General features: G+C 35.7%; 1 protein-coding gene across 1 annotated transcript in view; it reads left to right on the forward strand.

Moving 5' to 3' along the window:
• Positions 1-24,435, forward strand: part of MED12L (mediator complex subunit 12L) — a 196,110-nt gene that overhangs the window by 159,099 nt on the left and 12,576 nt on the right. Inside the window, exons 30-41 of the mRNA XM_087965157.1 lie at positions 1,861-2,022; positions 3,358-3,469; positions 5,128-5,217; positions 6,521-6,630; positions 8,122-8,257; positions 9,601-9,762; positions 10,047-10,415; positions 12,603-12,759; positions 13,631-13,815; positions 14,922-15,014; positions 15,563-15,783; positions 19,506-19,662. Of these exons, the coding sequence (XP_087821283.1) occupies positions 1,861-2,022; positions 3,358-3,469; positions 5,128-5,217; positions 6,521-6,630; positions 8,122-8,257; positions 9,601-9,762; positions 10,047-10,415; positions 12,603-12,759; positions 13,631-13,815; positions 14,922-15,014; positions 15,563-15,783; positions 19,506-19,662 (1,954 nt within the window). The remainder of the gene's footprint in view (positions 1-1,860; positions 2,023-3,357; positions 3,470-5,127; positions 5,218-6,520; positions 6,631-8,121; positions 8,258-9,600; positions 9,763-10,046; positions 10,416-12,602; positions 12,760-13,630; positions 13,816-14,921; positions 15,015-15,562; positions 15,784-19,505; positions 19,663-24,435) is intronic.

Genomic DNA, 24,435 nt, shown 5'->3' on the forward strand with positions numbered 1-24,435 from the left:
TAATTAATTCATTAATTCATTCCATTTTTATAGCTGCCCATCTCAATTAATGCCTTTGGGCAGCTTACAATTGAAAAATTAGTTGTAAACTATAACACTATATCCAGTATATATATTGCCTTTTCTCCCAAAGCATAAAGTGGCATACATAGCATTGTCTCTTTTAGTTTTTCTTCTTCAAAACAAAGCATGACTGGCCAAAATCATACAGTGATCATCCACCATGGCTGAGGGTTAACTTGGATCTGACTCTCTCCATCCTATTCTAACACCACATACCTTATACCACACCAGTTCTCAGTTTAATCTAGATTTATTTAATATTTATTTAACCTTTATTTATAATCCTGGGGGCACTGAACCTTTCTGGTTGTGGTGTCCATTTGGGAGGTATCTCCAGGGAAGGAGGGGGCCTAGGATGATGCTGCAGGAAGACATTCTCATGTTTCTTTCTGGTGCGAAGCCAGCTCGCCCTGTGGCACACCTTGGAAAGCATTTTCTTCAACAGAGCTAATGTAACAATGCCATATGATGATGATGATGATGATGATGATGATGATGATGATGACGACGACAACAACAACAAGAAGAAATATAATACGAAATATAATAATAAGATATATAAATATAATAACAATAATGATGATGATGCATGGACAGCACTTGAAAAACACTGAAGGAAAATTTGAATGCAACTTGATATGGGCATGGCTTAAGATGGGAACCATTGAGAAAGAAATTGAAGTTTTATACTTGCTGCTCAAGAACAAGTACTATAAACTAATGCAATGACAAAGTTGAAACTGTGTGACACTTAATAGGTGAATGCAGCAAAATTGCACAAACTGATTACAAAGCTAGACATGTCTGAATTGCTGAATCAATCCACTGGTCATTATGTTAAAAATATGACTTACCTGTATCCGAAAAGTCATGGGAACATAAAGTGGAAAAAGTTCTCAAAAATGAGAAGATGAAGATCTTGTGGGACTTTCGAATACAGATAGATCATCATTTGGATTCAGAACACAAAACGCCAGATATCACAGTTGTTGAAAATCGAAATGTGCAATTTATTGATATCACAGTACCAGGAGACAACAGAGTCGAAGAAAAAGAACTGGAAAAAAAATCACAAAATATCAAGACCTGGCCATTGAAATTATGTGATTATGGATGAAACATGTAACAGTGACACCCATTGTCATTGGGGCATTAGGTACTGTGTCCAAGAATTTTATAAAATAAATCAAGAAATTTTAGCTTCCTGCAATAAACCAGCGGAATTGCAAAAAACTGTGCTACTCGGAACATCGTACATCTTAAGAAAGTACTTGGTTGATAGCTAAGATGCTGGCAGCAACCCATATCAACCATTAGCACCAGTCAATGGTATTTGTGATGCATTTTTGAATGTTCAGTTGACTGAGTTTCATGTTTAATGAATAAAGATAATAATAATAATAATAATAATAATAATAATAATAATAATAATAATAATAATAATAATAATAATAATAATAATAATAATAATAATAATTGAATACCTTGATTCTACAAAAAACCACCCTACTTGGAATAGCTTATATCCTCCGACGCTACCTTAACAGTTCCTAGGTCCTTGGTTAAGACTTTGGTTAGGAGCTGTTGACCTACCAACCAGCCCCAAAGGCTGTGAATCTCAACAAAGATTAAAAACAACAATAACAATAATACCAACAACAATAATAATATCCTGTGCAGAACTCTGTGCCTTATTTTTTTTTACTAAAAGCTCTTGTTTATATATATATTCAAATGTGAAAAAAGTACTGAATATATTGATTCTGCTCAAAAATCTTATTTGTTTCATGTCTTTAGCTCTTCTGAAAGACAAGGTGTCTGGTTAGTGGCTCCCCTGATTGCAAAGCTGCCAACATCTGTTCAAGGCCGAGTCTTGAAAGCAGCTGGAGAAGAACTAGAGAAGGGCCAGCACTTGGGATCATGTTCAAAGAAGGAGAGAGACAGGCAAAAACAGAAGAGGTAGAAGATACTGGAAAATATGGCTGTATTTTAAACATCTCTGCTGCAAAGATGAGCTGTAGAATTTGATTCTTCTTTAAAGAAATCAGTAGAAACCAGATTTTGTTTTGGGGAAAAAAACCTAACTGTGGCATATTAATTTTTTAAGAAAGTGAACACAGTAAATTCTTAAATAAAATGAAGTCTATAAAATGAAGTTGGGTGCTCATTTTTACTAGAAATATTGTGTTTTGAAAACTAAACTAAATATTTATGCTGAAGACTAAGAAAAGAGAATCAAAGTAACTTATTTTTTCCTTAATTTACATATGAAGCTAATTCTTTTACGGTAGATCTACTTACAACAAATACATTTTTCTTTTTTAAGTAAATGTTAGGATTGTGCTTAGGAGTTTGGACATACTAAGTTGTCTGTCTTTTACTGCAAAATATTCCACTAATTATACCAATTCATATTATGGGTGTTTGTCTAAATTTGGAATTTTCTCTTTTCTATTATTATCCACATCTAATTTCATATTTCAAAATTAAATTTATGCCAGTAATTAGTATTAATTTGTCTTGAACTAGTTGATAAAAAAGAATTAAATAACACTTTTTTACCAAGATGAAAAAAGGCTCCTTGCTAAATGTTCCTTGAGTTGCTTATCCTCAGAAATTGCATACTATTTTTGTCACCAGGAAAGTAAAATACAAAATGAAAGAACAGGAAAAACAAGAATGTTATAATTCTTTATCTTGTCTCTAATAGGATGAGCTTCTCAAAGTACAAGACAAAAGTACAAAGTACGATTTGAGATGCTTATATTTCAAGAGGAAAAGAAGTGTTACACATCTTTCATTATTAGACAATATTAAATTATTTGCCTAAACAAGTAGTCTTGTGCTTGGTATCCTATGTAAATTGATTTATAGATCACTGCAGAAAAATTTAAAAATAATCTTTCTAAGATGCATTTTTCGATAGCAGGAATGTGTACTTCTATAAATTATTATTTTCAGAAACTGTTTATTCCCGTAAAAGTTATCAATGTTTTGAAGAAGCTTCCTATTCTTAAAACATTTTATTTATTTATTTATCACATTTACAAACTGAGTATCTGCTTCGCAGAATGACTCATAAGAGAAGCTCTTTTTGCCTGTCCATTTGACAAACCATTCTGGTCACATGCATTAGTGAAGTCAGGAACAATTTTGTGGTTTTTAAAGAGTGATGAGAGTTTATAAAGAAATCTTTTTAGAGAAATACTGAAAAGGGGAAGGAAGAATTTGAGTAGAGGAAGTATCAGAAAAAAAACATCTAATTCAGTGTCCACTCTGTGTGTTTTTTTAAAGTATGTCTCTTCTGAGTCAGCAACCATTCCTGTCTTTGGTACTCACTTGTCTCAAGGGACAGGATGAACAGCGTGAAGGGCTTCTAACATCTCTGCAAAATCAAATTAATCAGGTAAAAACCAGACAATGCTGTGGTCTGCATCTGTTAAAGACCAGTTAAAGTAATGGGCAGAGGCAGATGGGAAACCATATCTCAAACTACATTCGTAGCAAAATCAGTGAAATCAATTCATTTATACATCTTGTTTATCTGATTTCCTTCCATTTTTAGTATTGTACAAAATGTGCTGAATTTCTCAGAATTAAAAATAGTCATCAGACCAACAAATAAGCTATTCCTTGAATTATAGTAGTAGTCTTGTTCCATTTCAGTAAGGCCTTCCAGATCTTCTATAGGAATAATATAAAATTCAAATGAACATTTAGATGAATTTGGTGAGGTATTTAATTATTTTTCATTGTAATCTCCTATAACACTTGTCTTTGTACTAATGGAAGCTTATATGGCAAGGAGAATTGGCTTTTGAGGCACTAAGACACAATTTCCACAGGAGCCCAGCAGGTGTGCAACTATCTATTAAAACCTGGCCTATACATTAAAGTAAATGAGACAGTAGAATTAAAAATCCCTTTTGTATTGGATTTGGAACATGTATTAATGTTGAATGTTGTGTAAGAAAAAATTAGTGCATCAAAATTTAACCCATCCTACTTTCAAAGTATTTTCTATAACTCCTTGACTTGTGTCCTACTTGAAAAAGGGGACATGCCACCCAGTTCAAAAGTTCCTATGGTTTTTTCCTCTACCCAGTCATGTGACCACATTTTGAGTGCTTGGAAACACAGCCACATTTATATCCATTTACAGAATGCCACAGTCATATGGCCATATTTTACACTGGTTTTGTAAAAACCCAGCATTTCCAGTTTTCAGCAAAATGAACCATGGGTTTGTTTAACAATTGTGGCATTTGCATTTATGATTGTCGCATTCGTTTAATGGCCACCACAAAAAAGTTGTAAAGTTACATAGTAAAGTTACCAGTATTATGACTCATGGCCATAATCTGTACACTCCGTTATGGCCATTACACGAGGACTACCTATGTATGGATAGGGCAGGTAAAAAGATTGTTAGCTTGTCCCCCCTCCAAAAAAAAACCCCAAACAAACTTATATTGTCTAGGAAGGATAGTTCCCCTTTATCTTGTTAATATGGGATTTTTATACAGATATTACTAAAGAGAAAGCCAGTTTGGTGCGGTGATTAAGGCACTGGGTTAGAAATCAGGAGCCCATGTGTTCTAGTTCCACCTTAGGTACAAAGCCAGTTGGATCCTTGGGCCTGTCTTTTTGTCTCAGCCCTAGGAAAGAAGCAATGATTAACCTCTTCTGAAATTTTGCTACAAAATGTAAATAATTATTCTTTTAACTGACAGAATATTTTCCTTTGAAGAATTTAAAAACAAACATTATAATAGGAAATAATACTGTAGTTTTCCATATGTGTAGCATTATGTTTAAAGGGAACAAATAAAGCAAGCAGAAGTGCAACAGTGATCAAATAGGAAGAGAAGTGTACAGATAAATTCTGCGGAAAATAACAGAATAACAGAATTGGAAGGGATATTAAAGGCCTTCTAGTCCAACCCCCTGCTCAAATGGAAATCCTATAATATTTTAACCCCATAATGTATTAAAAAGACATATTATGTTATACAGATCTAGATAAATAAAGCAGATCAGTGCGAACCATATTTTTCATCCTAGATATTAAGCAACTGGAGGGAAGAACGATATCAAGATGATGTTAAAGCAAGACAAATGATGCATGAAGCATTACAGCTTCGTCTTAATTTGGTAAGAAAGAAGAATATTTATTTACTTAAGGGGATATTTGTTTATTTAGAATAATGTTGTGCCTCTTCTCAGAGTGATCTTCCAGGCTGCTTGAAGCAGAAAGGGACTTATAAGGTTTCTTGAATTAATTATTGATCCTTATCCTCTCTAAATCCTGTATTGCCTTACAATTTAGATCCATCCATCCATCCATCCATCCATCCATCCATCCATCCATTCATTCAATTTCTTAACCTAATTTTGCATCTTTGATGATATTAAACTAGTGGCATTACAAATATAAGGGTTAAATAAGGATGACAACAGATAATGTTGATAATCAAACATCAGAATATAACTGGACAGAAGTCAAACAACAATATTTTGCAGAAAAAGTAAAAACAATTCCTACGACTTTCTTCCCGTGGATCACAAAAAATCCAGCAGAATGGGCGTGGGGGAAAGTCTATTATATATTACCGTGTTTCTCCAACAATACGGCCTCCCCCAATAGGAAGTCCCAGCATGTTTTATAGGAATAAAATCAAATTAAGCCCCTCCCCCCCAAATTAAGGCCTATATTAAACATGCGAAATGGGGGGGGGGAATGGCCGGGGGGGCGACTTGCTGTTAGGAAGTACTTTTGTTGCATACCCGGATATGGTGCTGCCTGTGTTGACTTCAGCGTTGGTGGGGCACTTCGTATTGGGAGATCTTCTGCCACCGTTGCTTTCCCTTCTCCCTGTGCTGCCGTGGTGTTTAGAGCAACGCCATCGTTTGGCACAGCCACGCGCAGCCAGCCAGGGCTTTTCCCTGCAACGGGAGCCCGGCGGAGACACTTGGCTTCAGGCGCTCCTGTCACCGCCTTCCCTTCACCTTTGAAGGCAAAGCCAATTCTTTTAAAAATGACGCCCTACTACCGGTACGACAAAGCCTCCCCTGCCCGAGAGGGCAACCCAACCCCACATGGGGAGGCAAATCTCCTGGGGCTGCAGTGCAGGATCGGCCCACCCCGGGAGAAGCGCCCAGCCGCCATCCCTGCCTGGCGCCTGAGGATGCAAGGGGAGGAAATTAAGTCCCCCCCAAAAAAAGACGGCCTAGCTGTTTTTTCGGGGGTCAAAAAAAAAAGGCCCAGCCTTATTTTGTGAGAAACACGGTAATTGCTCTTAGGGGGATCCTTCATAGTCATATTTTCAGCCCCTACCTAAGCTGCTTGGAGTTCTGCACACAACACAATATTACAGTCTAAATAGTTAGAAAATAAAGATTGTACAGTACATTTGGTTTACTTTTTTATTCATTTTTTTCAATGCTTCAATTCTAGGTTGGTGGAATGTTTGATACGGTGCAAAGAAGTACTCAGTGGACCACCGACTGGGCACTTCTACTCCTTCAGATAATAACATCAGGGACTGTTGACATGCAAACCAATAAGTATGTGTATTCTAATGCATATTATATATTATGGGTCTTAGTACTTTGAGTAACAATATTATTTGTAAAGCAAAAATTGCCATTCATTTTGCACAAAATGAAATAGTTATTTATTTATTTATTACATTTATATGTCACTATCTCACTATCAAATAACTCTGGGCAGCATATAAATTTAGTAAGTAAATAATAATGGTTCTAATTGTATTTTCCTTCTAAACTAATTTCAAAAGTAAATTCTCCAAGGTCTATTCATGAGATTTCTTAAAGTAAGGGTAACTTCACTACCTTGGATTCAGCCAAGGATTTGAATGTGGGTTGGCTAGTGCTAGTTACTGTTTTAGAACAAGGTAAATATGGTAACGTTTGTGTTGACAATGTAGGCTTGGCTGCTCCTCAACATTCATAAATAGAGTAAAATGGAGTGTGGAAGATGGATATTACTCCACAATCTGATTTGAAATATTGCACAAAGTTCATGGTGTCACATTGTATAACAATAACAGTCGCAGATGCCTTTCCTTTTTTAAAACATAAACTTTGTCCTTACATTCCTGCATGTGACATTGCAATCCAAGTTTAAAAATGTGGGCCTTGTGTGTCATGATACACATGTCATGATGTCATAACATCTTTTCTTTTATGTATACTGAGAGTATTTACACCAAGACAAATTCCTTGTGTGTCCAATCACACTTGGCCAATAAAGTATTGTATTGTATTGTATTGTATTGTATTGTATTGTGTTGTATTGTATTATATTGTATTGTATTGTATTGTATTGTATTGTATTGTTATTCTATTCTATTCTATTCTATTCTATTCTATTCTATTCTATTCTATTCTATTATAAGGTCTGGAGACTAGGTCTGGAGACTAAAATATATGAAGAACGGTTGCAGGATGTGGGTTTGTCTAGTCTAGAGAAAAGAAGGACTAGGGAGAATAAGATAACAGTATTCCACTATTTGAGAGGCTGCCACAAAGAAGGGCAGGGCAAGAAACAATGGATGGAAACTAATCAAGGAGAGGAGCAAAGTGGAATTAAGGGGAAACTTCCTAACAGTTGCCTTCAAAAGTTGTAGATGCTTCATCACTAGAAGTTTTTTTTTTTAAAGACTGGATAGCCACCTACCTGAAATGGTATAGGGCTTGAGCATGGGGTTGGACTAAGGGACCTCTGAAGTCCCTTCCAATTCTATTCTGATTAATGTCATCAGTTTGGCATCTTTGTGTCTAGTTGCCAATAGACAACTTGCAATGATTTAAAATTATGTATATAATATAGCATTTGTGTGATGGTCTTGTTGCACATGTGTAATTATTGGCATTATCTTGGTTTCGTGTAGGACATGGCTATTTCCTCATCCTTAAGTTGATGTAAAAGTGGATTATTTGATACTCTAGAAAGAAATATTAAGCTTCTGCTTTACTATAGGTCCTAGTACTGCTCTTCAAAATATAATTTGTCTTTTTCTTTTCCCTTTTTAGTGAATTATTTACAACAGTACTTGATATGTTGAGTGTGTTGATCAATGGAACTTTAGCTTCTGACCTCTCAATTGCATCTCAAATGGGATCTGAAGAGAACAAGAGAGCATACATGAATTTGGTGAAAAAACTCAAAGTGTGTTTTTATCTGACCCTTGAATTCTGTAAAATGTTTAGTGACTAAGGTGTGGGTTAGAAACCAGGAAAGTTCTAGTCCTCCTTAGGGCTCAAAAATTGTTGGGTGATGTTGGGCTTATCATTCCCTATCATCCTTACCCATTCAAAAGCTTTTTATTGTGGGGAAATTAGGAGTCAGGAGCCATCTATCTTTGAATTGTCCAAAGGTGGAATAAGATAGATAGATAGATAGATAGATAGATAGATAGATAGATAGATAGATAGATAGATAGATAGATAGATAGATAGATAGATAGATAGATAGATAGATAGATAGATAGATAGGCAAGCAGGCAGGCAGGCAGGCAGATAGACAGATGCCATACTGAATGAGGAAATCTGAGATTGTAGTGACCCACACATTTGAGAGATTTCAAATTGGGGAAGACTGTAACTAAATATCAGCTACTTCTGTGAAATTACTAGGAGAACGTTTATATTTTGATACCTCATTTTCCAAATTTTAAATTGTCTGGCCTCAGCTGCAATCCAGCGGATTGTAGTGTTTTGCAACTGCCAGCTGTAGAACCCTTTTAATAACAAATTAGCAAACAAACACACAGTAGCAATATACTAACTTGATTAATTAAGAGGAAGTATACACAAACAATGTGATTTAAATCAAAGTTATAAATATAACATTTCCTTTCTTTCAAAAGGCCACTTCCTCACATGGATTAGCTGTGCTCAATGTGAAAAAGCGTATGCTTATTCTATAGATAGAAAAAAAAAACATTCAGTTTGAATTTCTCTGACTTTTCGTCAAAGACAATTCCTGCCTTCCCATTAAAAAGGAGGACCAAGTAGGATGTGATGAAAAAAATTGTAGTTGAAACCTTGGTGATTTTTTCAGAGTATAAGATAGTTAGCTATGGACATGCTAATACCTTCCTGTATTTCTGTTAGAAAGATCAAGATGTTCATCAAGTAATATTGGTATATGGAAGTAGCATTAAGCATATCTTAGAAACAAAAGGGCCTGATCCTTTACATTAGTACTTTAAAAATCCTTGGTAGCAAATGGTAGGAAAAACTTCTGCATGAAACATTGGAAAGATTATGCTTTTCAGAATACTTAATCCTGATATGGTGATGAGAGAGAGGGGGGAGGGCGGGAGATCCTGGAAATTAATTTTTGTCCTAGGAAAAGAAAAGCTTATGAAGCACTTTTCAAAAACTGTGCTACATAACTTGAATAAAATTAGTAAAAGTACAAGGATATGATTCATCTGAAACTTCTCTGAGTTGGAGCTCCGAAATTTATTTTTAACATTTTTTTTTTGCATTTTTGTCCTCTTGTAGAAAGAACTGGGAGATAAAAGTTCAGAAAGTATTGACAAAGTTCGCCAGCTCTTGCCATTGCCAAAGCAGATGTGTGACCTTATTGCCTGTGAGCCTATGGGATCACTGATTGATACGAAGGGAAACAAAATTGCTGGATTTGACTCCATAGATAAGAAACAGGCAAGGATAAGCATTTTCTTCAAACCTTTCGCATGAACATAATTTTGCAGAAACTTCAATAAATTTCTTTGTTTAATCTCATGTTTATATATATTTCAATCCAACACATAAAATATCATTCAATTAATTGTATCATTATGTGCATTATATTACTGATATTTTTCTCTGGTGATTATATGCATCACTATTTTAATAGTAAGTTCATAAGCTGCAATTAAAGGTATTCGGAAATTAGAAGAAAATTGTGATCAAGCAAACTGTCATTTTACACTTTTTGGAAACAGGGGCTCCAAGTCTCAATGAAACAGAAAGTATCTCCATGGGATTTACTGGAAGGCAATAAGAATCCAGCTCCATTGTCTTGGGCTTGGTTTGGAACTGTTCGCATTGATAGGAAAGTCATAAAATATGAGGAGCAGCAGCACCTTCTGCTTTACCACACACACCCTAAACCTAAGCCACGAAGCTACTACCTCGAACCTTTACCTCTTCCTCCTGAGGAGGACGAGGAGGAAGAAGAGCCTACCACTCCTGCATCTCAGGAACCAGAAAGAAAGTCAGCAGAGCTTTCGGATCAGGGAAAACCTTCAGCAGATGAAGAAAGAAAGGGGAAAGGCAGAAAAAGAAAGACAAAAGCATCTTCCAAAACTGATGTAAGTGGCTAAAAGGTCTAAAGAAAGTTTTTTTAAAAGTGGTCCTGCATGAATTGGCCATCCTGTCAGGTTCTGGTAACCATCAGATGATTTCATGTGAGTTAGCAGACATGAAAGAACTAACATAAAATTTTGAAACTACATTAAATATTATAAGTTCTGTGTACATGAACAAATATACAGTATCTCATGAGATTAGTTGGTTTTATGAGAAGAGAAATATAGGAGATGACCAGGCTGAGCCTGAAGGAGGCATCAAATGTCTCGAGTCCCTTCATGCTCACAAGAGATCTAAGTCCAACCACCTTGAATTCCGTTGACTTATATACCACCCATTTCCTTTAACTGTTAGTAGTTCAGGTTCTTGTAGAAAGCTTAGGCTTACAATAAAGCTTTATGTGCATTTGAACTGACTACGATTTCCTGATGTCCCATGCTTGACAGGAAAGGTGTTTTGGAGATTTGGAAGAGAGATGAGTTGCTTTCTGCACTCTTAAAAATGGACTGATAAGATTTTCATCCTGATCCTTTCGAGTAATGTTATTGCATCGCTAGGTGACATCTTGCAGCACTTTGGAAGAAAAAGAGACCAAACTGTACTACTCAATCCCTCCAATATGTCCCATTCTATGGGGCATTATAGAAGCTACATTGCCAACCTTTACTTTGTAGTAGAAGCATATTGTTTACTCTATTTTTGGATATATATTTTTTTGAATCAATTGCTTTTGGGATAAGAGTGATAGCTTTTCAGTACTAGCCAGTGTAACTTTCATCGTAAATAATTGGCTTGTGGAGGCATCATAAACTTCATAAGGGTCATTCCTTTCATGACTAATTGCTTAATCATTTGGCAGTCACAAGTACAGCACTTAGTCATCTCTGCTGATTTAGCAGAACAGTCTGTGTACCTTTCTAAGACTTTTGGAGAACTGCTTGCTTCCTTCTTCAAGGCTGAGACAGCGCTGCTTTTTGAGATTGGGGTGGGGGTAAAACCATTGGATAGGCCACGGGATTCAATTCTACAGATGGCTCTCATGATTCTTGAAATATTTTTTTTTTTAATTCTCACATATTGTGGGAAAGCAAGGCAAAGTTACAGGAGATGTTTCAGGTTAAATCCCATCCTATCAATGAAATTGAAAGGAGATAATATCAAATATATAAAACTCCAAAATTAATTTATAGAACTGGCTATAATGTGGTAACCTATAAATTAATTGAATATTAATTCTGTTGGTTTGAGCTCCGAGCTTTGGCAATTTGGTTGCAAATGTTTCATCATCATTCAAGGTGATGTTTTCTTGAATGGTGACAAAACATTTGCAGCCAAATTGCCAAGCTCGGAGCTCAAACCAACAACCTACCTACCAACCTGAGCTACTAATATTTAAACACATCACAAAATATTTATTTATTTATTTAACTTTTCCTGACCATTCTGAGAACTTCTGTCTTTGCACCCTTTACACTTGATTTTAGCTTGTATTACAAGTTATTAAGTCCCTCAGTGAAACTATCAATAATGGACAATTTCCTCAATATTATGAAAATGCAACTTCACATTTTGAAATATATTTGAAGAAAATATATTGTTCAGAGAAGCCCAACAAACCTAAACAGTGATACATACTCATCACATACATCTTGCAGGGGTGTCCAACCTTGGCAACTTTAAGCCTGGAGGACTTCAACTCCCAGAATTCCCCAGCCAGCAAAGCTGGCTGGGGAATTCTGGGAGTTGAAGTCCTCCAGGCTTAAAGTTGCCAAGGTTGGACACCCCTGTCTTAGGGCATACTCAAGAGTCCTTGACAATGCACAGGGATATATGTGGTATTAAAACAAATGTTTTAATTTCGTGAAGTTATAAAATTTAGAAAGCTTGATTTTTAAAAGTTTGAATTTATTGGCTGTTTACCTAATTCCTTCCTGTAATTTCCTTCTCAGAATGTTTCTAATTGCCTAAATAATGATGCTTTGGTATAATTATGTGTGCAGTTAGTAGATAATGGTATTTCAGAAAAATAGTAGAAAACTAAGCATCATGAGACAGCCAAATAATATTTGAAATAAAGCCTAATTGTAACAGTCATAAATGGTCTAATAATTCATCAGGAAAAACGACTTATTTATAAATTGGTATCATTTGAATGTCAGTAATGTTTAATATTTCCTATTTTGCTCAAGGAATATCCTCAGAACAATGGATGTAGAATGGCTCCTAATTTCTCACCACTTTATTCCCAAATGTTGCATCATCCTCAATCTGCTTTGTGGGGCTACAACGTTATAGGACAGCCCCAACAGTCAGGTTACTTTGTCCAAAACCAGCCTCTTCCACCAGGTAAAGCAGAGAAATCTGTCACAGAAAATAATTATTTTAAAGTATTACTATTTTCTTTGTAAGTACTCATACTGGATGAATATGCTTAAATTAATTGGAAGTTTATTTGTAGGTGATGTATCATTCCAATGAAATGGTTGAAAAGTGCTTAAATATAGCTTGTTTTTGCTTTCTGTAACAAATAGGAAGAAGATTTATTAGGAAGAAGATTTAGATCAGGGGTGTCAAACTCGCGCCCCATGTGCTTGATGCGTCATGTGCTGGCCCTGCCCCCACCCAGTTTAGCAAAGGGGAAAAAAGTCCTGATACAACATGTGACGATGCTGTGACGACGCAAGTTTGACACCCCTCGTTTAGATTTTATATATATCCCACTAAGTTCCCATAATTTACATGACAATTTTCCCCACATACTCTAGAACAGGGCTGTCAAATTCCTGGCCCACAGGCTGGATACATCATGTGCTGGCCACAACCATGCCCAGTTTAGCAAAGGGAGAAAAAGTGCTGATACATCATGTGACGCCCCCATGATGTGAGTTTAACACCCCTGCTCCAGAGGAAGTAAAACAGCAAAACTTTAGAGTCTGAAGGTTAATAATCTATACTCTAGCATACTATACACCTACTATACCACTATAGTATTTAGTGTTAGATTTCAGATACATCCAACAATATTGTTGTTCTACCGTATTATCTTTACCTTTAAAATATATGTTGTGTGTCCAGAAAACCTTTGCTGGTTCACAGTTAAAAAGTGTAATGACTATATAAATAACCTGATTAAAGTGGAGTAGTCAGCTTGATTCCCAACCTGTAGTATCATATCTGGAGCAGGCTTAGTGATCCTATAATCATTCTGTTATTCAAGGTGGTTCCAGATTGGATCCCACAGGCTCCTTTGTGCCAAGCAACACAAAACAAGTGCTCTCAAACATGCTGCAGAGACGTTCCAACAATGTGATGCAGCCCCCAGCAATTCACACCATTTCTTCTCATCATCAGCAGCAGCAACAATTGCTTCAACAACAGCGGATTCTAAGGCACCAAAGCCAGGCAAGGCCTTTCAAACTGTGTTATCTTATATTTAGAAGTGGGATAGATGGGCCATGATTTATTTCAGCTTTTCTTCATTTAGGACAATAAAGCAAAGGAAATAATGATGACATTCAAAGTAAGCTTAGTGTATATATACAGGACCAGAACTGGTTCATTGTATTTTGCTACCTAAGGTAGGAAACAAAATAGTATCTCTCATTCCACATCCAAAAATTCACTGGACTGGAATACCGGAAAATAATCCAATTTTAAGAATTCCAAATAGATTATTTACATGCATTAATATCCCAATGTTCACTGCTATAGTCTGCCCATTGCTATCTGCCATTTATCTCAACTATTGGCAGGCTGATCTGTGCACATAGAACTGGACAGAATTTAAGGAGACAGAATTTAGAGATATTATAATATGCCCACAAAAACAATCTCATTTTAAAAAGATATTCTAGTCCAACCAGTTTACTCTTACCCTACATGTATTTTAAGAAACTGACAGTACTTGCAATAAATTGCATGTCAATCTAGCAGCCACATGCACCAAGAGCCATGGTGCAGTGATTAGAATCCAGTACTGCAGGCTAACTCACTATCAGGAGTTCAATCCTGACTGACTCAAGTTTGAATCAGCCTATCATCCTTTCAAGGTTGGTAAAATGAGGACCTAGAATGTTGGGGCAATATGCTGACTCTGTAAATCATTTAGAGAGAGGGCTGTAAAGCACGATGAAGTAGTATATAAATCTAAGTGTTATTGTTGTTGTACCTATTGCTGTTACTACTTATTTTAGATGTTTTTTATTCATTATTTTTATAACTAACTCAAGCCAGCAAACATACCTAATACTCTTTCCTTCTCCTGTGCTGAGCTAAGACAGAATGACTGATCCAAAGTAACCCAGTTGACTTTGATGCCTAAGGCAAACTCACCGTGTACTGATTTCTAGCTTGGTACCTTAACTACTAGATCAAATTGGTCAAAATGAGCATATTTAGATTGGCAAACATTTAATATAGAGCAAGCAGCATTTATTTTATTTAGATTGGCAAACATTTAATATACAGTATAGCAAGCAGTATTTATTTTTATTGGTGAACTTTTACAGGGTCCAATAATTGAACAGCCTTCCATTTTTGCGCAACAAGTCCGCCCCTCATCTTCTCAGCTAACACAGTATCCAGGGATACAGCAATCACAGGTAGAACATCCCTTTAAAAAATTGGTTCAGTGGGATTCAGAGAAATATGGTGGATATGGTAATCTTGGTTTTATAATGTTTGAAAAATATGAGAGTCCTGAAAGTAGCCAGTCTCTTTCATGAGTACCCCTTTCATGAACAGCCTTGCCCAGTTGTTGTAGACAAGCAATAACTACCAGTAGATATTATTTGTGGGAATTAATATTTTTATACCAAAGCTATAGGTTACACAACTGTAGAAACTGAAAAATATTACTCTAACCATAGATAGTCTACCCATTTTCACCTAAATTGCGCTACAAGGAAACATCTATTTCTCTACCTTTAATTTCTTTCATATCATCCAGACTTCCTGCTAAACAAACAAACAAAAAATGAAGTTGACATGAGAACTATATGAATAGCTGGAACACTCATTTGAGCCTAAGAAAGAAAATGAGATGCAAAGTTCCTATTTCAAGCTACAGTATTTTTAAAACCAGTAAAATGGATAGATTTTTAGAAAACTAAAAGTCAAAATTGTGTGTTTTGAACTGTTTTCCACACAGACAATTCCTCATGGCTATACAATGTATAGTACTCAGATGTCATTGCCATCTCAACAGACTGGGGGCATAGTTCTTTCACCTACGTACAATCCTAGAACATTTCAAGCAACTCATTCCAGTCCAGTTTTAATGGAAAGGTTAAGGCAGATGCAACAGCAGCCAAGCGGGTACATTCATCAGCAAGCAGCTGCCTACCTTCAGCCTTTAGCAGGCAATCAGCGGTAAGATTCCTATAATTCCAGAACTTTGTTAACCTGATGCTTTGTACTTTTCTGGGTGTTCTGACCCATGCCCTTTTCCAACAAATCAAACACAATCCAAAGGAAACAGAAACTGCAAAATAATTAGCTGTGATAAGCACAAGCCTTGCCAAACTGTGTGAGACTTGCCAAAAGATAACAGACCAGAAATAATTTGCAATACAAGAATCTTCAAATACAAACTCAGGATACTAGCATGTCCATGAGGCTGGAGTTTCAAAATGTCTTTGCCTTCTGCAAAGTATGTTCATTCACAGCTGGCTTTTATCTTCTTGAAGGAGGGGCCATTACCTTGCAGCCTTACACCTGAGTCACCCGTGCTGTTGTAGCTGCTCTTTTCTGTGAGCAATCCTGTGCACACACGCACTTGGCAAGGCTCCTTGGAAACCTCCTCATCACTGCTGCCAGCCCCCACAGTGATCTCTGAAGGTAGCAGTCCATTCCCTAATGGTCTTGGCCCCTCATCTGAGTCCTCGCTCTCTTCAGCCTGCTGCTGGCTAACCACAGCACGTGGGTGGGGGAATGAAAACAATGCATTTCTCATACATTCTGACTCAGCCAGTCTAATTCCTTCCAAATCCTTTGGGTTTCCAACTTAGCTTGAAGGACAAAACAAATTAGAATTGAAACTTTAAACATCTGAAGATCAGATTGGGGAAAACTGATACGAGCAGTTAGCCCTAGACAGGTAAGTTATTTCTATACTATTGCCCAAGCCTTCAGTCATTTTATTACTCAGACTAGATAGAATTAAAACAATGCTAAATACATTTGGAAATCCCTTGTATCATAAAACATCTGTATACAGGATATGTGGCATAATTTAATAAACACAGCATTGTGTAATTTCTATTTATTTAATGTATGAGTTTTAGAGCTTTTAAATGAACTTTTTGAAATTATAGACCAAGTGTTTCTAAAATTTGCTAACAAAATATCCTATTAATTTATTCAGTTATTCAAAAGTATGATATTTTTAAGTGTCTAATTCCACAGACCATCTTTCTGAAGTCTTTCAATATCTCAGGGGCTGCCACAAAGAAGAGGGGGTCAAGCTATTCTGCAAAGCACCTGAGGGCAGGACAAGAAGCAATGGGTGAAAACTAATCAAGGAGAGAAGCAACTTAGGAGAAATTTCTCCTTAACTAAGGAGAAATTTCCTGACAGTTAGAACAATTAATCAGTGGAACAACTTGCCTCCAGAGGTTGTGAATGCTCCAACACTGGAAATTTTTTAAGAAGTGTTTGTATAACCATTTGTCTGAAGTGGTGTAGGGTTTCCTGCCTAAGCAGGGGGTTGGACTAGAAGACCTCCAAAGTCCCTTCCAACTCTGTAACTCTATTCTATTCTATTCTATTCTATTCTATTCTATTCTATTCTATTCTATTCTATTCTATTCTATTCTATTCTATTCCATTCCATTCCATTCCATTCCATTCTATTATTCTAAAGCTGTAATTTCTATTTTTAAACATCTGTTTTTCTGTTTTACTTTTTTTGACAGCAATCCTGGGGCAGTAAAACAGATATTTCATTTCTGTGTTTATGCAAATAGTCTTTCTAGCACCATTTGAACCCACATTTAACTACGGATGACAAGGCAGTCTATTCAAACTCTTCTCTGTTGTAAATCCTTCTGTGACAGGCACTTCAAGTAAAGCACATGACTGAGTTTAAATGGATAGAATAGAGGCATCTAATCTCTATTCTTCCCCTACCAAAGGAACTGATAGGCAAGGATAAGTTCAGCTACTCCACTGAGGAATGGCAACTGTTGAACCTGTTTCTGCACAAATTTCATCATTTGGGGGTATCATGGAAAGCATGTTGCAATCTTAATGCTTCATGGTGAATAGGAAAAAATGGTTTATTTAACCAAAGAAAGCACATGTCTTCTCAGCTGCAAGTTTCATCTAAATCATATTACTGCCTATTTTTTTGTATCTATTTTAAAAATCTTCTGCTAAATAGAATACTAAGTTCTTGTAGCATTATTGGAACTTTCTCTTGGAATGGTGTTTAAAGCACTGCCTCCGGAATTTCCTGTTATTCACATTAAATGTTTTTTCAAGCTGTAAAATGAAAATTGCACATCTTTGTCTTAGAGTTCAATTTACTAATTAATACTTGCACATCCATATTACACATAGGCAATAAATATAAATTATAATTGGCTGTACTTGAAAAAAATATCTCCATTTTCCAATTCTTTTCTATACAAGTCATAAATATTATTTTAACAAATTAATTTTAACAAGGCAGTGTTAAAATCTTGTTTCTCTGGCAGTAGCTGAAGTATTGTGTGTGCAGAAGTAGACATGTGAAGCTTTTAAAAAAAATTCTGATCATTTTGGAAGTGGTACAAATCTCTTAAGACCTCAATATAACATGAGACTAATATTTTTAATATAACATTCAGCTCTCAGATATCTACATTTTAAGACAAACTGATTTATATTTCTATCTTTAGAAGATAATATTTGTATTACAGTGAGCTATGAACTGTGGGGTCCTTGGTGCTCTCTGAGCTTGGTGATTTTCTAGCAGACCTGATGTTATCTAGTTAGCTAATGAAACCTCTACAAGAAAACCAAATTCAGAGAGCATCAGGACCTCACATTTTCATCTTTAATATGAATATCAGAGTAAGGAATTGTTGAGTAAAAAACTGCATGTAAAACACGTATATTGCGAAGAAAAAAAAGTGCAGACACTATGTGCGTATACTTTAAAACAAATTTGCAGACCGATATGGAAATTGGATAGAAAAGACCTCCACGGTGGAATAATTTTCTAGCTTATCATGCAGTCTACTATATATTGTTTTTGTAAAAATTTTTGATATGAATAGGAGTTGCATACAATATCAGCTCTATTTTAAGCCAGAACCTTTATAATTAGAGTATTGTAGAGAGCTACACATTGGGGTATTTTTTGGTTAGAAGCAAAGCTGTGCAAGGGATAATTTCCTTTTCAGTTAATCTTGAAAATGGCACTATATGTAGAAATGTAAGGGGTGTGTGTGTGTGTATTATTTGTTGTATTTATAAGTATATCTTGCCTTTTCTGAGAGAGCTAGTATATATAAAAGTCAGCTCTAACTTTTTTCTATAATTCTTTAGTAAGGAAAATTGGGCTGAAAAAGTTTGATTTCTCCTGGAATTTTCTATCTAAACTCAGTGAAGCTTAATCTCTTCTTTCTAGTCTGCCATCTTAATCTAAGCTACAGCTAAATTACTGTTCTGCTTAGAGTTCACAACTTTACAGTCTCATATGTATCGATATCTTTTCTGATCTGTGTGTATTGATTTAGTAAGGAAATTTGCAAATTTTATTATATTACAGATCAATATTTATTCATATCCATATATTGCTTTTTGTTAGTGATATTCCATTGAAATTGTTTCATCACTTATAGAATATTTTATTTATTTATTTTACAATCAGAAATAGTGCATAAGGAAAGCAAAATAATTAATGACCATGTTAAATCTATAATTATAACCCATGTATATTCAGATGTATCTTCAGTATCTTCAAACTTCAACTATCTTCAGTAATCCTACAGGGAAAAATAAAATGGATTGTTTTTGAAATAAAATGGTCTATTTCACTAATTTGATTTTTTAATTTAATTTTTCATACCTGCAAACTATGTATTTAATTTTTTTATGTCTCTCAGTTCAGTTCACCAGTCTTTGCAGCAGAATCACCTAGTTGGAGGGCCTCTAGATGCAGTATCAGCCACATCTTCCCAGGCAAATCTTTACTCTGTCCAGATATCTCAGGAACAAATGAGACAGAGACAACAGCAAATTCGGCAACAAAGATTCCTTCAGGTTTGGGGTCTTTAATTTCGTTGGTTAGAAATGATTATTTTTATTATGACGATCACAGTGTTTATATGACAATGTATGAGCACGTAATTTTCTTTTATTTATTTTATTTAGCGTAAGGCAAATACATGGACTTATAGTAGTTCAAATGTTCAAAATGGATATTTTGTCAAGGAGCACCACAGTCACACTGAGGGGTAGAGACAAGACCCCACTTAAACAATGAATCCTGGCAGACACTATGTTGGGTATGGATCCTGTTCAGAGTTGACCAATGCTGGCGAGGAAGGTCAAAACCTGGCACCTTTTGTGTTGGGCCATCTACATAATGCTCTATTATGTCAGTATACATAGTCCAGTCTGAAATGCCTATTAAGAATGGTAATGGCCCCCCTCTTACTTAGAGACCTTTCTAAAAGAGCACTACCTTCTATTACTTATATTTGTAATTCTTCATAAAAGTAAATTGTAGAAGCCTGGGATCACAGCAAAGGATTATTTATTTTATTTTTTATTGATTTTTATTTGTCAATTGCTTACAAGATAATAGGAATAAGTAAAAACATAGCTATGAATACATGGATACATATAAGAAAAATATAAAAAATATATAAAAGAAACAATAGGACAGGGACGGTAAGGCATGTTGGTGTGCTTATGCACGCCCCCTACAGACTTCTTAGGAAAGGGGTGAGGTCAATAGTAGACAGTCTAAGGTTAAAGTTTTTGGGGTTTGGGGAAAAAACCACAGAGTCAGGTAGAGTATTCCAGACATTGACCACTCTGTTACTGAAGTTGTATTTCCTGCAATCAAGTTTGGTGCGATTAACCTTGAGTGTGTATCTATTGTTTGCTCTTGTGTTGTTATAGTTGAAGCTGAAGTATTCATTGACAGGTAGGACATTGCAATGTGTGATTTTATATACTATACTTAGATCGGACCAAAGGCAGCATAGTTCTAGGTTTTCTAGGTCTAGAATTTCGAGTCTGGTGGCATAAGGTATTCTACAATGAATAGAGGAGTGGAGAACTCTTCTTGTGAAATATTTCTGGACTTTCTCAACTGTGTTAATATCAGATACATAATGTGGGTTCCAGACTGATGAGCTGTATTCGAGTATTTGTCTAGCAAATGTTTTGTATGCTCTAGTTATTAGTGTAATATTACCAGAGAAAAAAACTATGTAAAATTAGGTTAACAACTCTTAACGCCTTTTTGGCTATGTAGTTACAGTGGGCTCTAGCACTTAGGTCATTAGAGATGAGTACTCCAAGATCCTTGACAGAGTTTGGATCATCAACAAGGTCTTGACTATTCAGCCTGTATTTTATTTTCTGATTTTTTTTTGCCAATATGTAGGACAGAGCATTTATTTGTTGAGAGTTGAACTTGCCATTTGTTTGACCATTCTGATACATAGTCAAGGTCTTTTTGAAGGGTAGCAGTATTGTCTGTGGTGTTGAATAGTTTTACATCATCAGCGAAGAGAACGCAGTTGCTCTTGATATGATCACAGAGGTCATTTATGTAGAGTATGAAAAGAGTTGGTCCTAGAACACTGCCTTGGGGGACACCACTGTTGACAAGTACAGAATTTGATAGGATGCTCCCAATTTTGACCATTTGTTGTCTGTTTGACAGGAATGCTTCTATCTAGTAATACAGGTGTCCAGAGATACCATAAGATTTTAGTTTTAGGAGTAGTTTGTCGTGTACCACTGAATCAGAGGCTTTACAGAAGTCTATGTAGATTGCGTCTATTGCTTTGCCCTGAGTTTTGTAGTCCATATGTTTTTGCAGTGTAAAAGTTGCAGATTACATGATAGTTTCTTCCTGAAACCAAATTGTTTATTAGAGAGTAGGTTGTTTGTTTCTAAGTGGAGGATGATGGATTGGTTAATAATTGATTCCATGACTTTACAGGTGAATCAGCATGAAGAGATTGGTCTGTAATTTTCAACTAGGCTGGGGCCTGCCTTTTTGAAGATGGGGATGACCATGGCTTGTGTCCATAGTTTTGACAAGGAGCTGGTCCTGAAAGATTTTTCAAAGATTATGCTTAGAGGTTCGGCTATGGCAGTGGGTAGCTTTTTTAAGAAGCAGGCACATATTCCGTCCGGTCCAATAGATAGAGATGGTTTTAGATTGCGCAATGTTTTTTCAACAATGTCTTCTGTAAAATTGATATGTATTAGATCATTGTAGTTATCTGTGGTTCGACTAGGAAATACTGGGCATGATCCATTGCTGTTTACAAATACTGAGCCAAAGAATGTGTTAAAGAGGTTGGCTTTAATAGTTAAAAGCCCTTACTAAATTAAATTAAATTAAAATTAAATTAAATTAAAATAAAGCCCTTACTAAATCTACTTTAGCCTTTCAGTAGTATAGTTTGTAAAAATTATAGAAACACTACAATAAATTACAGTTATAGCCTTTTTGTGGATTCAGTTTCTCGATCTGGTCTACTTTGTAGGCTTGAGTATACTAATAACCCATTCCCAGGAAAAGTCCATGCTGTCAAACATCAAAATGGCCATTTTGGAAAAATGGAAGTTTAACATAAATTTTAAGGAAGATATTGGTAGATATATATGTATCCAAAGTTTTCAGACAATCTCTAAAGATCCTAATAAATATAATGTGTTTTTAATAAATTGCAATTATTGACTAGCTCATAGTAATCTGATTTAAACTACATGTAACCTGCATCTGCATAACCAATCTGTCTCCTCCTCCTCCATCTCAGTTTAAATCCTTTATCAGTCTAGCTATCTGATTGTGATCTACAACTCACAAAAGCTAATTCCTTTTAATAAAAATCTGTTAGCTGAAAATGTACTACCCAACTTCTGACTTTTTGCCTCCCATAAGCTGCCATATCTTTTCTTCTGCAATGTATGTAAAGCTCAGGACCTGATTTATTGAACTATATAGTCCTTCCTATATGTACGTCTACATAAGCTTCAAGCATTTCTATTCTCTAACTTCTCCTATCTCCAGAGGGATCTTTATTAGTATCACAAGTTTAACAATCTAAGGTTGTGAAAATTTATAGATGATTTAATTAGAACAACTAGACAAAGACTGGTGAATTAAATCTGAACATTTGGGCAGAAATTTATTAAGCACCACAAAGGTGGGAGCTAGAAGGAATTCTACAATGCAAAATTACAGTTTGCAATTACAACTCATAAAAAGCAACGTTTCCTAGAGCAGAATGTTACTTCAGTATCTGCTCTCAAACTTGGTGGGTGGAGATTAATCTGGGCATGCGGCTCTCAGCCTAATGTCAAAAGCCTTCTGTAAATGATCAATCCAACTGAAAAAAAATGACATTCTAGCTTCAACCAGTTTATTTATTGATCAACTACAAGATTTCTCATCCTTTGAAAGTTGGCACTATTCTTGCCTTTCTATCGCAATAGGAGTTGCAAAAGCAATCCAAGACAATTTCCATATTGTTACCTGTATTAGCAGACCTTTTTACACACATAAATAACACCTGCCACATTCCAGATGGGTGGAAGATGGCATTAGTTGTCCCCATATATAAAAAATAAAAAGGATCGTAGTAATTATAGGCCTATCAGCCTGATTGACATTGTAGCAAAAATATATGCTAGGTAGGTTTGAACAGAATTGAAATCTGGGTAAAGGAAAACAACATCCTCACAGAAGAACAAGCAGGTTTTAGACAAGGCAGATCTACTATTGATTACTGCTTGTCTTGAATCATCTAATTGCCAAATATGCCTATAAGAGAAGACCCCCGTTTGCTGCTTTCATAGACCTTACATCAGCATTTGATATGGTAAATAGAGACGTACTATGGAGTAAACTGACATCTCTTAAAATAGAACCCTGGCTTTGATTAAAGCCCTTTACAAAAGTACCTGCTTGAGGGTGTAGTATGGGATTAACGGGGCCCTGACTAAGAGGATTTGCACAAATAAAGGGATAAGGCAAGGGTGTATCCTGGCCCCATTATTATTTAAGTTATACATCAATGACTTGCTAGGGTTAATGAAAGATACCATGGTACACATGCCATTGATCTTAAACATTTACTGAAACAGCTTGCTTTATGCTGATGATATGATTTTATTATCATATACACAAGTAGGATTATGTAGGCTATTAAGGAGATTTAGCTCTTATTGCCAGGATAACTCTCTAATCATTAGTAAATCTAAATAAAAAATAATGGTGTTTGGAAGAAACCATCAGAGACATAGGTGGCAATTGGATGGTGAACCAGTTGCACGGGTTAATTCCTTTGTATATTTGGGCGTAACTTTTTCCAAGACTGGATCTTGGGCCTGCCATCATCAACGGAGTACATTTAGAGCAAAAGCCCATTTGAATTTATTGCTCAAACTAAAAAACCATCGTTATCCAGGGTCCCTAGTCCCACTAATCAAGGTTTATAAGACTAAGGTTACCATAATACTCTAGTATGGAGCAGAAATTTGGGGTCTTTAGTCAACCACAGTCCTAGAACAAACATAGTCCCAGCATTTGAGATGTATTTTGGGTGTAGACCCAAGAACATCTGCTGCAGCAGTTAGAGCTGAATTGGGAATTTATACAATTCAGGCATTATCTAAAATTGGAGCTTATAACTACTGGTGCAAAGTTAATGAAATGGAGACTAATAGACTATCCAAATTATGCCTAGTAGAGCAAATAAAACTACAATCACAAACCTCCTGGATCATTAAACTAACAAATTTTGTAAGAAGCTGTGGTCTTTCTATCTCTTGTGTAACAGG

This window comes from Notechis scutatus, chromosome 4 (genome assembly GCF_049901735.1).
Source record: "Notechis scutatus isolate UNSWTSFEM ecotype Mainland chromosome 4, rNotScu1.2, whole genome shotgun sequence".
NCBI lineage: Eukaryota > Metazoa > Chordata > Lepidosauria > Squamata > Elapidae > Notechis > Notechis scutatus.